General features: G+C 48.6%; 3 protein-coding genes across 5 annotated transcripts in view; 1 reads left to right on the top strand and 2 right to left on the bottom strand.

Moving 5' to 3' along the window:
* The window catches only part of ZNF274 (zinc finger protein 274), a 31,915-nt gene extending 20,409 nt beyond the window's left edge, over positions 1–11,506 (bottom strand). Inside the window, exons 1-4 of one of the 3 annotated variants that reach the window (XM_050768598.1) lie at positions 11,055–11,506; positions 10,499–10,576; positions 8,988–9,114; positions 7,774–7,869 (exon numbers count right to left, since the gene is read on the bottom strand). In XM_050768598.1, the coding sequence (XP_050624555.1) occupies positions 7,774–7,869; positions 8,988–9,114; positions 10,499–10,531 (256 nt within the window). In that variant the 5' untranslated portion in view covers positions 10,532–10,576; positions 11,055–11,506. Of the gene's footprint in view, positions 1–7,773; positions 7,870–8,987; positions 9,115–10,498; positions 10,577–11,054 lie in introns of those variants that run through there. The other 2 variants (XM_050768599.1, XM_050768600.1) reach the window with 2 other exon arrangements.
* The window catches only part of ERVK3-1 (endogenous retrovirus group K3 member 1), a 226,536-nt gene that overhangs the window by 109,726 nt on the left and 103,876 nt on the right, over positions 1–12,934 (bottom strand). The gene's annotated exons all lie outside the window — the stretch shown is intronic.
* Positions 1–12,934, top strand: part of ZSCAN18 (zinc finger and SCAN domain containing 18) — a 407,087-nt gene that overhangs the window by 292,580 nt on the left and 101,573 nt on the right. The window lies entirely within an intron of this gene.

The following is a 12,934-nucleotide window of genomic DNA, read 5'->3' as shown; positions in this document are numbered from 1 at the left end:
CTTGAACCCGGGAGGCGGAGGTTGCAGTAAGCTAAGATCACACCAGTGCACTCCAGCCTGGGTGACAGAGTAAGACTCCATCTCAAAAAAGAAAAAAAAGATTAAAAATTATTTCAACATAAAAAGTAAAAAACAGGCCACGTGTGGTGGCTCACACCTGTAATCCCAGCACTTTGGGAGGCCCAGGTGGGAGGATCACTTGAGGTCAGGGATTCAAGACCAGCCTGGCCAACATGGTGAAACCTTGTCTCTACTAAAAAATCCAAAATATCAGGTGTGGTGGCAGGTGCCTGTAGTCCCAGCTACACAGGAGGCTGAGGCAGGAGAATTGCTTGAACCTGGGAGGTGGAGGTTGCAGTGACGTGAGATGGGGCCACTGCACTTTAGCCTGCGTGACAGAGTGAGACCCTGCCTCAAAAAAAAAAAAAAAAAAAAAAAAGGTAAAAAAACACAAAAAGCACAGAAAACAGAAACCCCTTATTTCCTCTCCTCAGCAAAGTCTAGGTCTTTACCGGACATCCCCACATCCTTGGCTAATGCCAAAAACTCAGAAATTATTTTTCTCCCTTATCTCACACACTCTCTCTCTCTCTCTCTCACACACACACACACACACACAATTTTTGAAACAAAGGCTGGAGTGCAGTGGTGCTAATATAGCTTACTACAATCTCAACCTCCCAGGCTGAAGTGATCCTCCTGCCTCCACACCCGGCTAATTTTTATTTTTTTGCAGAGACTTGTATTCACCATGTTTCCCAGGCTGGTCTCAAACTTCGGGCCTCAAGCAATCCTCCTGCTTTGGCGTCCCAAAGTGTTGGGGTTACAGGCATGCGCTCACCTGGCCCTTTTATCTCGTGTTTTATATACATATATATATATTTTTTTTTTTTTTGAGATGGTATCTTGCTGTGTTGCCAGGCTGAAGTGCAGGGGAACAATCACAGATCAATGCAGCCTCAAACTCCCAAGCTCAAGCACTCCTCCTGCCTCAGCCTCCCAAGGAGCTGGGACTACAGGGATGCAGCACCACATCTGGCTTATTATTTTTATTTTTAGTAGAGAAGATGTTTTGCTGTGTTGGTCAGGTAGTCTTGAACTCCTTAGCTCAAGTGATCCTCCCACTTCAGCCTCCCTAAGTGCTGGAATTCCAGTCATAAGCCATCACACCTGGTCCCTTTATCGTATTTTTAAAAGAAGCGATGGACACATACAGGCACAGTCCTGTAGTCTCAGCTACTCAGGAGGCTGAGGCAGGAGAATCACTTGAACCTAGGAGGCAAGAGGTTGCAATGAGCCAAGATTGCACCAATGCCTGCCAGAAGCCTGGGTGACAGAGCAAGACTCTCCAAAAAAAAAAAAGAAGGCCAGGCGGCAGTGGCTCACGCCTGTAATCCCAACACTTTGGGAGGCCAACGCAGGCGGATCACGAGATCAGGAGATCGAAACCATTGTGGCTAACATGGTGAAACCCCGTCCCTACTAAAATTACAAAAAATTAGCCGGGTGTGGTGGTGGCCGCCTGTAGTCCCAGCTACTCAGGAGGCTGAGGCAGGAGAATGGCGTGAACCCGGGAGGTGGAGCTTGCAGTGAGCCGAGATCGCGCCACTGCACTCCAGCCTGGGCAACAGAGCGAGACTCTGTCTCTAAAAAAAAAACAAGAAAAAAGATATTGACAAAAAGAATGTTCAGTTGGACCTGTATCTTCTGTGGGTTCCACATCTGTGAATTCAACAAACTCTGGATTGAAAATATTTGAGAAAAAAAAAAAAAAAAGAACGATGTGCCAAGCATGGTGGCTAAAGACGGTAATCTCCGCACTTTGGGAAACTGACACGGGGAGGACTGCTTGAGGCCAGGAGCTCAATCCAGCCTGGGCAACATGGTGACAAAAAAATATAAAAATTAGCCAGGTGTAATGGCACACACATGTAACCAAGCTACTCGGGAAGCTGAGGCAGGAGGATGACTTGAGCCCAGGAGTTCAAGGCTGCAGTGAGCATGATCATGCCACTACCCGTCAGCCTGGGTGATACACAGAGTGAGACCTCAACTCGAAAATATATATAAAGGATGGTTGCAAACGTACTGAACATGTGCAAACTTTTGTTCCTTGTCACCATTCCCTAAACAGTATAACAACTACTTACGCAGCATTTACATCGTATTCGGTATTATAAGTAACCTAGAGATGACTTCAACTATATGGGAGGATGTGAGTAGGTCATATGCACACCATTTTATACTGGGGACCTGAGCATCTGTGGATTTTGTTATGTGCAGGAGGTCCAACTTTACATGCGAAATATGTTAGACACAGTCACCTATGAGAAATTCTTGGTGGCCTGTTCTTTCATGCCTCTCAATTATTCGCCTAGTCCCACTGAGTTCACCTATGAATCACACACACCTGACTCCCCCAATGTGCTGTTACTCTCAGGCCACTTATTACCACATTAGCAGGTATTACCAGGTGTAACTGCGGGCCCTGCCTGCCTCCAATCTGTGACATACCACAATTCTTGCTTCACAAGCCACCCCAAGTGAGCTGTGCTGTGAAAAGCAGCGTCACATCCCTTCATTTTACTTGCTCCTAGTCCACTAGGCTCGAAGGGCCCCTCAAAATGCCAAGTTCTTTCCCATCTGACAGTCACCTCAAATGGTGCCTCCATGCCTAGAAGCTCTCTTCACCACTAATCCTGTATGTCCACGGACTTATTTTCCTTCAGGAATTGGCTTAAATCTCACCCCTGCAGTGTCTCCTGACTAGGTCTTCCAAAGTAATTCCCCACTGCTCCCCCTCTTTATACCAGGTTCTTTTCCTTCTCAGTACATTTATCACTGTATCTGTGTAACATGTTTGTAAAAGGCCATGACTGCTTAGACCATGACATCTAAGATGGTAGGGATTATGTAAGTGCTTTGGTTTATCACCAAAGTTTTTAGTGAGTATATTGCACGGGACAGAAAAGGCCCTCCATAAGATCTGTGAGGTGAGAGAAGGAGAAGAGGAAGGACAGCATCTAGTTAAGGACTCTTTCTGTGACAGAGCAGAGATGAGTTGGACACCCATCACCTCAGGCCTAGGCTGCAACAGTACCTCCTGATGAGCCTCCCCTCATGTGGCCTCTGACTCTGGCACACCAACCTGAATCTGTCACCTGTGGAGCCAGCTCTCCCAAGATGTGTGGCACCCACAGTGCCCCAGACACCAGCCAGATTTAGGATACTACCAGATCATCCAGAAGTGTATGGCCTGGAGGTTTGCCCATTCAGAACATGGGTCCTGAGCTCCAAGAAGGATGAAATGCAGACCTATCACAGCCTGAGTAATCCAGAGACATAAAGACCAAAAAGAAGATCAGGAGGCTGGGCTGGGCGCGGTGGCTAACGCCTGTAATACCAGCACTTTGGGAGGCCGAGGTGGGCAGATCACAAGGTCAAAAGATCAAGATCATCCTGGCCAACATGGTGAAACCCTGTCTCTACTAAAAATACAAAAAATTAGCTGGATGTGGTGGTGCACACCTGTAGTCTCAGCTACTCAGGAGGCTGAGGCAGGTGAATCACTTGAACCTGGGAGGCGGAGGTAGCAGTGAGCCGAGATGGCACCGCTGCACTCCAGGCTGGTGATACAGCGAGACTCCTTCTCAAAAACCAAGGGGCACAGAAACCACTGCAGGCAGATACAAAGCACTTGCATTGCTGGAGACCTTGCAGGTGAAATAGTTTAGTGACCTCTTTTGCTAACAAAGATTTTCAGTGAAGGGAACGGAAGGAAAAACTTTGAATGTGGAAACGAAAAACAAAATATTAATGCTGAGCCGGGAAGCTGAAATACAAAGAAACCAGAAACAGGGCCCAGAGAAAGGCTGGGGGTGGGGGAGAGTCACAGACTCTAGCCCTCTATTCTGTGGCAAACAGGTCATCACCAAGGATGGGAGTTAGGTGAGGATGTCACAGCTCAGTACTGCCAGAAGTGGGTAGTTCTGATGCCGCTTGCATCACAGCACAGAAAACAAAGAGAAGGGAAAGCATCCAGTGTGCTCTGCATTCAGCACACTGATAGAAAAGCTGACCAAGCAAACACACAAAGAAAACCACCTCCCCAACGTAACTTATGAATACTGACACAAAAATCCTTTAGAAATTCAGGACTCCAGCAGCACGTTACAAAAGCACTTCTATAAATATTATACTCCTATGTTAACTGCTCAAAGGAGAATCGTGTGACCACTTTAGTAAGCTCTAGAAGGGAAATAGGAGATATTACCGATTTTCATTCATTAGAAAAGACAAGATGACTATTTGTTAATCCAGATAAAACTGATTTGAATCAAAGCAGAATCCAGCATCAAGCTCATCAAAACCTAACTTTTCCATTTAAGTCAGAGACTAGATACCAACTCTTCAGACTCTGAGCTTCACACGATTTTGGACATACTACCCACAATGAACACAACTGCATGATGTAACACAACTGTTACAGATGATAAAAACACTGGCCAGGCATGGTGGCACATGGCTGTAGTCCCAGCTACTCAGGAGGCTGAGGCACCAGAATTACTTCAACCCAGGGGGTGGAGGTTGCATGAGCCGAGATCACACTGCCCTCCAGCCTGGGTGACAGAGGGAGACTCCGTCTCAAAAAAAAAAAAAAAAAAGAGATAAAAGAATTTTTTTTCTTTTTTTGAGATGCAGTCTCGCTCTGTCGCCCAGGTTGGAGTGCAGTGGCATGATCTCAGTTCACTGCAACCTCTGCCTCCTGGGTTCAAGTGATTCTCCTGCCTCAGCCTCCCAAGCAGCTGGGACTATAGGTGCCCGCCACCACGCCCAGCTAATTTTTGTATTTTTAGTAAAGACGGGGTTTCACCATGTTGGTCAGGCTGGTCTCGAACTCCTGACCTCGTGATCTGCCCACCTCGGCCTCCCAAAGTGATGGGATTACAGGTGTGAGCCACCGTGCCCGGCCAAAAAAGATCAAAGAATTTACGAGCATGACAGGTTCATCTGGAACAACTATGCAAGACCATGAGGCAGGATTAACTTGACCAGGTAACAGTAATAATGAAAACCTAATTAAATGTAATACACATCCCAACAGGATTTTCTCAATGAACACTGACAAGCTGAAAATAAGTGTTTATCTGGAGAAATAGATGGCTAAAGCCAGCTAACACTTTTTTTTTTAATAACAAGGGGAACCATTATATATCAAAGCACAGTAACATGGCTTTTACTCAGACAGAAAAGATGAAGGGAGAGTCCATAGAGGCCAGTATATAAAGACAGCTACTTAGTCCATAACAAATATGGTATTTCCAGTAAGCAGAGGATGAACCCCATCCATATATAAAAGGACATTCCAGATAAACTGAACTAAAAAGAAAAAAATTTAAGTGATGTAATCCCAGCACTTTGGGAGTCTGAGGCAGGAGAACTGCTTGAATGCAGCAGTTTGAGGTATATAACAAATACCACAACACACTAAAGTGTTTGGATAATCTACCTATATATGATACAGAATCTAGAATAGAAATAAAGACATATTTGAAAAGAAAAAGAAATTATAAAACTTCTGTATAGAGACTACAGAAAGGTAGACAATACATGGTCTGGGATATGATATTTCAATATTCACATCCAGAACATATAGAATTCCTACAAATAAAAAAGAAAAAAATGGGAAAATACATGAACTCACAAAAGAAAAAATACAAACAGGCCATAGATTTATAAAATATGTCCAACTTGGTCCATTGTGAGGAAAATGTGAACTACATTGAACACATTGTATTTATCCCATCAGATCTGCAAACCTTCAAAAGACCATTACAAATTGCTGTTGATAAAGAAGAAAAAGAGCTGTCATTTACTTCAGCAACTCTATGTATTCTGAAGGATTTTAAATTTTTTTTTTTTTGAGACTGGGTCTCACTGTCAACCTGGTTTGAGTGCAGTGGCACGATCATAGCTTACTATAACCTCAAACTCCTAGCCTCAAGCAATCCTCCTGCCTTGGACTCCCAAATTGCTGGGATTACAGGCATGAGCCCTGTGCCTTGCCTATTTTAAAAGATTTATGTTTGGCCGGGAACGGTGGCTCAAGCCTGTAATCCCAGCACTTTGGGAGGCCGAGACGGGTGGATCACGAGGTCAGGAGATCGAGACCATCCTGGCTAACACGGTGAAACCCCGTCTCTACTAAAAATACAAAAAACTAGCCGGGCGTGGTGGCGGGCGCCTGTAGTCCCAGCTACTCGGGAGGCTGAGGCAGGAGAATGGCGTAAACCCGGGAGGCGGAGCTTGCAGGGAGCTGAGATCCGGCCACTGCACTCCAGCCTGGGTGACAGAGGGAGACTCCGCCTCAAAAAAAAGAAAAAAAAAGATTTATATTTTTATATATATATATATTTGTACTTTTTTTTGGGGGGGGGGATGGAGTCTTGCTCTGTCACGTAGTGGCATGATCTCTGCTCACTGCAACCTCCGTCTCCTGGGTTCAAGCGATTCTCCCACCTCAGCCTCCCAAAGTGCTGGGATTACAGGCGTAAGCCACTGTGCCTGGCCTTAAAGGATCTGAGATGGTAATCTGTCACTACCAGATTTTTAGTTTACAACATTGGTTGATCCTGTAGTTCCATTTTTAGAAATCCAACCTACAGAAAAACCAACTCATTCATGCAAAAAAAAAGTATGCAAGGAGGTTTTCTGTAGTAAATTTTAATGTCCATCAAAAGAAGAAAAATCAAATGTGGACCACACCAAAGCTGTTAATAAAGCAGAGGTCGGGCACAATGGCTCATGCGTGTAATCCCAGCACTTTGGGAGGCCAAGGTGCGTGAATCACTTGAGGACAGCAGTTCAAGAACAGCATGGCCAACATGGTGAAACTGTCCTTTACTAAAAATACAAAAATTAGCCTGGAGTCATGGTGCACACTGTAATCCCAGCTACTGCAGAGGCTGAGGCTGGAGAATCACTTGAACCCGGGAGGCAGAGGTTGCAGTGAGCTGAGATCATACCACTGCACTCCAGCCTGAGCAACAGAGTGAGACGCCATCTCTCAAAAAATAAATAAAATAAAGCAGACCAGACAGACGCGGCGACTCATGCCTGAAATCTCAGCACTCTGGTAGGCTGAGGTGGGTGGATCACTTGAGCTCAGGAGTTCAAGACCAGCCTGGGCAACATGGTGAAACACTGTCTCTACAAAAAAAAAATTAAATGGGCATGGTGGTACTTGCCTATAGTTCCAGCTACTTGGAAGGCTGAGGTAGGAGGACAGCTTGAGTCCAGGATGCAGAGGGTGCAGTGAGCTGAGATCACGCCACTGCACTCCAGCCTCGGTGACAGAGTGAGAGCCAGTCTCCAAATCAAAAAGAAGCTGAACTGTCTGTATTATAACACCCTCAAAATGTGTATATATATTCGCATACATTCACATAAGCCTATGTAAGAAAGTCTGGCTGGAAATACACACCAGGGTTACCAGTGGTTATGAGGGGAAGGCAGAGTAGACAATGCATGTAACAGACTACGGGAGCTACTGTCAACACAAGTATCACCTGCCACCGGCAACAGGTTCACTTTCAACCAAGCAGGACACTGCTGATTCTGGGGCCAGAGAAAAACTTAAGAGTTTGGTTCTGCAACTGCTCATCACAGCACCCCATCTGGGGTATCCCAATGCCTACTGCTTTTCCAAGATATGGGTCCCTGACTAATCAGTTGGCCCCTTCCCTGTGGGGGCTTCCCATGTCTGGTTCTCACCTGGAATGGTGTCTTGAGGAATTCCTCTCTCCACTGGCCAGAAATCTTCTGCCTCCTCTAACTGAGATACCACATCTGGTTTGGAAAGCTGATGTTCTGCTCAAAGGAAAAGAGACAGGGCTTGTGGGGGTCTGTGTTCGGGAGAAAATGCTATCCTACTGCAGCACAAGCCATCTCCAGCTTCTCCCCTGCTAAGGCATGACATACATGACTTCTGGCCTAGAGCGGTGAACACAACTCCATCCATCCCTGTTGTTGGCTTTCTAAGACTCCTTTGCCAAGCAGCTAAGGGGCCCAATTCTGGTCAGCCAGACACAAAGACAGATCGGTCAGCTGGGAAAGCTTTTGCTTTCTGGTTCAACATGACAGCTATGAAAGAGACTTGGCTGGGGCTACCCCTTCTCCTTGTTTCTGCCTTGAGCATAGATGCAATGCTTGGAGCCACAGCTGTGCAATGACTAGGGGGAACATGGAAAGGTTCACAATACCAGAGTCTGAAGGGACAGGCTTTTTTTTTTTTTTTTTTTTTTGAGACAGAGTCTTGCTTGGTTGCCCAAGCTGGAGTGCTGTGATCCAATCTCAGCTCACTGTAACCTCCTCCACCTCCCAGGTTCAAGCAATTCTCCTGACTCAGCCTCCTAAGTAGCTGGGGCACCTGGCTAATTTTTGTATTTTTAGTAAAGACAGGGTTTCATCATGTTGGTCAGGCTGGTCTAGAACTCCTGACCTCAACTGATCTGCCTGCCTCAGCCTCCCAAAGTGCCAGGATTACAGGCGTGAGCTACCGTGCCTGGCAGGGACAGGCTCTTTGGTGCTACTCCTAAACCGTTGGGACACTGGCATCACATTGTCTGGAATTTCTGTGGAGTTGTTTGTTTGTTTTGTTTTTTTAAATAGAGACAGGGTCTATGTTGCCCATACTGGTCTCAAACTCCTGGGCTCAAACAATCCTCCTGCCTTAGTCTCCTAAACTGAGCCACCATGCCTGGCTGGAGCTCTTGTTACAAAAACAATAAGCATCCACTATTGCAGCTGAAAACATCCCCCACAGACCCATCTCCCTGGTATTCAGGGAGGGATGGACTAGGCAAGGCTTCAGAAGTCATACTGAAAAGCTGCCCTTTTCCTACTGGTGCCCCTGCAGTCTGAACCCAAGCAGACACATACTTCAGAGGTGCTACACAGATCCTTATTGACCTGGAGGCCAGCCTTACCCACTGAGACCAGGTTCCTGTAGTTCTCCAGCATCACTTCCCTGTACAGGGACTTCTGTTTGAGGTCCAGCAGTCCCCACTCTTCCGGGGTAAAACCCAGTGTTACATCTTCAAAGTTCACTGGTTCCTAAAAATCCAGATTCTTGTTCAGCCATGGGCCATCCGCATCCATGACAAAAGAAAGACAGGGGAGGCTGACCAGGCCAGTGAAAGCACAGAATGGTCTACAAGATGACCCAAGGGCATTCTGACAGTCTCATCCTGAGTTCCTGTCTTTGTCTGAAACCCCAAGCAAACCCAAGCTTGACTCTATTCAGGTTATAATAAGGAGAGCAACACATGAGTCCTCTGTAGCATATGAAAACCTGTCCATTTATTTTATTTTATTTTATTTATTTATTTATTTGTTTGTTTTTGAGACAGAGTCTCACTCTGTCTCCTAGGCTGGAGTGCAGTGGTGCAATCTCAGCTCACTGCAGCCTCCGCCTCCCGAGTTCAAGCGATTCTCTCGCCTCAGCCTCCTGAGTAGCTGGGATGACAGGTGCACACCACCACGCCCGGCTAATTTTTGTATTTTTAGTAGAGATGAGGTTTCACCATGTTGGTCAGGCTGGTCTCGACCTCCTGACCTCGTGATCCGTCTGCCTCAGCCTCCCAAAGTGCTGGGATTACAGATGTGAGCCACGGCACCCGGCCCTATTTCTTATTCATTTGAAAATTCTGACTTTGAGAGTGGTGCGTATGCCTCCTAGGGAATTCTCTGAGCTGAACCATCACACCCAAGCTGTCAGCCCCTACCCAGGGCCCTGATGCTTCTTTCTATGTCCTTCACCTGTCAGGGATCCATCCTCACCTGTCTTTTCTATTTGTTATTGAATTCTGCTGCTGTCACCTCTTGCTCGATGCCAATTTATCTGCTGAAATCTAAACATAAGCCTGATCTCTGCATAGACCTGTCAATGACTCTTTGGGAGGCCGAAGTGGGCGGATCACCTTAGGTCAAGAGTTCGAGACCAGCCTGGCCAACATGGTGAAACCCCGTCTCTACTAAAAATACAAAAAGAAAGTAGCTGGGCATGGTGGCACACGCCTGTAGTCCCAGCTACTCGAGGAGGCTGAGGCAGGAGAATCACTTGAACCCAGGAGGCGGAGGTTGCAAGATGGCGCCAGTGCACTCCAGCCTGGGCGACAGAGGGAGACTCCATCTCAAAAAACAAAAAAACAAACAAAAGTCCTGTCAATTACTCTTCCCAGTATAAAGGATACAAGGAAGAGCCTTGACCTGGCCTTCAGAAGCCCCTACAATCTGGTCTCTATTCTAACTACACCCTTGGAAAACCAAACCACCTGCGGTTCCACTATTACGCAGGATCTCTCATGCCCAACCAATCTACCCCTCCCCGAGGTGCTCTGGGGGACGGGGGTATCTCAGGGAAGGTGGTATCTCACCACCATCCGCATCCCCCCAGGTGCAGCAGCGGACACAAAAGCCGAAGGAAGCCTCTACTCACACAGGACCAGGCCGTCGGAAGCCTTGAGGCCATAGTTTCCTCCTTCTCAATGTGTCTCTGGTGGAAGTGGGCAGAGTCCTGAGGAAACCGAAGTTGGGAGGGGAGGGAAAGGCGTAAGAGCTCCGCTGGGGAGCTACCCCAGCCTCCGCCCAGGAACGGCTCCCTCAGCGGGAAATGACAAGTCCAGCCAAACTGGAAAACGCCCAGAGTGAGTCATAGGACTCCCACAGTACTGGATAGCACCAGTTTTCCCCTCCCCGAGAGGACACCGAGCCTCCTCTGTCCCGCGCATCGGAGGGGATCGCCTCCCGGGCCCAGACCCCACGCTCCCGGAGGCGATCTGTTCTCTCCACCCCGGCGCCCCGAAACCACTGTCTCCCCTCGGGGTTCCGGGTCACCGACCCCATCCCACAGAGCGGCGGGAGGACTGCAGGCACGGCCAGCTCCGGGTACCCGAGCTCGGCGGGAAATGCAGAGGACGCGCTCGCCCCCAACTAACGGTTCCGGACCCGCCCAGCGCAGCCCCCGACGGCCGCATGTTTCGCGCGGCACTCACCCGGCGCGCGCCGCACAATGGCGCCCGTCGGCCGGCGGCGAAGTGCGTCAGCCCGCCGTCCCGGACTACAACTCCCAGATGCCCCCGCGGCGTGCCAGGTCGCCTCACCCAGCGGCGGCCATCTTGACCGGCCGGTTAGGGGCGGCAGGCGAAGCCAGGGAGGGCAGGAGGAGGGCAGTCGTCGATGTCCCTCGGCGGTCCAGCTAGGCAAGGGGAAGCCTCTGATGAGGGACGCTAGGCCGCAGGGCCCCACACTAATGTGGGCGGCGACCCGAGTTGGAAGAGAGTCGTGCCCTGCCACGAAGGCGACCACTCTTGGGGCAGAGCAGAAGCTGGAGATAGGAAAGGAGCTGGACAGGGGTCAGGCCGGAAGTGCGGAGTAGGTGATGCTTAGTTGGTGGCGGTGGGGGCGGGATTAATTATGACGTCCCTTGGGAAGAGGAAGGGCGGGTAGGGCCGGAAGTGCAGGGGGCGGGCCTACCTGGCCGTCCATCTCGGTGGAGGGGCGGGGACAGGGAGGGCGGGGAGAAGGAGGCGGGGCTAGGGTCCACGCAACTTTTAGGGAAGGGGGCGCGACTGGAGGACGGAAGTCGCGGGGGGGAGTGGGGAGGTACTGTAGTTCCACCAGTTTCAAAGGCGAGAAAGAAGGCGAGGACTGGGAGAGCAGGAAGTGTGCAGGAGTTGGGACTGACGGCACCTATGTTTCTGGGAGATGGGTCCTGCCTAGAAGTGAGGGTGGACAGGGCCAAGTGTCCACTCAAGGTCAGGGAGGGGAGGGAAACTCGGAGGACCGGAAGTGTGATGGGAACGTGGCCAAATGTCCACCCTAGTTCTGGGGATTAGAGGAAGGGAGTAGGAAGGTCAGGGGTGTGCAAGGGGAAGGAGGGAAGACTAGGTGGACCGTAAGTGTGATGGGAATGAGGCCAAACGTCCACCCTAGTTCTGGAGAGATGATTAGGGCTAACTGTACCCCAGGCATTGGGGAGGAGGAGCAGTATTCTCTGCCCAGTGTCCCCCTGTGGTCCAGTTTGCTCCTGGAAGCTGAGGTTCTTATGTCTAGGGAGAGGAAACTGAAGTCTCTTAACTGTCCAGGACCTGGTGTGTGCCACCCATCGTTGGGCCCAGGGTGCTCTCATCTTCCTTGGAAGCTCAGGACAAGGAGGTATTCTCTTGGCTTCCTCAAGGACCGACATCTGGTGTTTTCGTATCTTCCTTAGGTCCCAGGTGCTGGTATGGTCTTGTCTTCTTGGGATCTGAGGGCCTTGATGATCTCTCTCAGTGCTCAGGGCACTGTGCACTCTTTCTTAATATTTCCTGGCAGGTCTCAGCAGTCCTCTGCCTCCCTCTGGTGGTCCTGTACATTGCCTGCTAAACTTGTTCCACGGGTTGTTAGTTTTTTTGGTTACTGTGGAGGATCCAGCCTCAGGCTACACGTTGTTTAATTGTTGTTGCTGTTAGTGTGTTGATTTTGGCATAGGAGTATTTACTCAGAGACTGCAGATATCTTACAGTCTAATAACATTTCCTTGGATTTTTCTTGTCTATTATAGATATAACACTATCCCCAATTAATAAGTAATTTGATATCTTCCTTTTCCATACTTCAACTTTAAAAAAGTAACATTGTATAGTCCTAGCTAGTATGACAGAGCTATGTCAAGTAGTCATGTTTACTAATAGTCAGTCTTGTTTTGTTCCGGATTTGAATAGGGATACGTCTAACCCTTCATATTCAAGTTTGATGGAGGCCCTTAAATCGCAAGGAAGCAAACCCCCTTAGAAATTCTTTTTTTTTTTTTTTCTTGAGACAGGGTCTTGCTCTGTCACCCCGGCTGGAATGCATTGGTGTGATCACAACTCACTGCAGCCTCCGCCTCCTG

This window comes from Macaca thibetana, chromosome 19 (assembly GCF_024542745.1).
Source record: "Macaca thibetana thibetana isolate TM-01 chromosome 19, ASM2454274v1, whole genome shotgun sequence".
Lineage (NCBI taxonomy): Eukaryota > Metazoa > Chordata > Mammalia > Primates > Cercopithecidae > Macaca > Macaca thibetana.
This window is presented reverse-complemented; position numbering and strand designations above follow the sequence as displayed.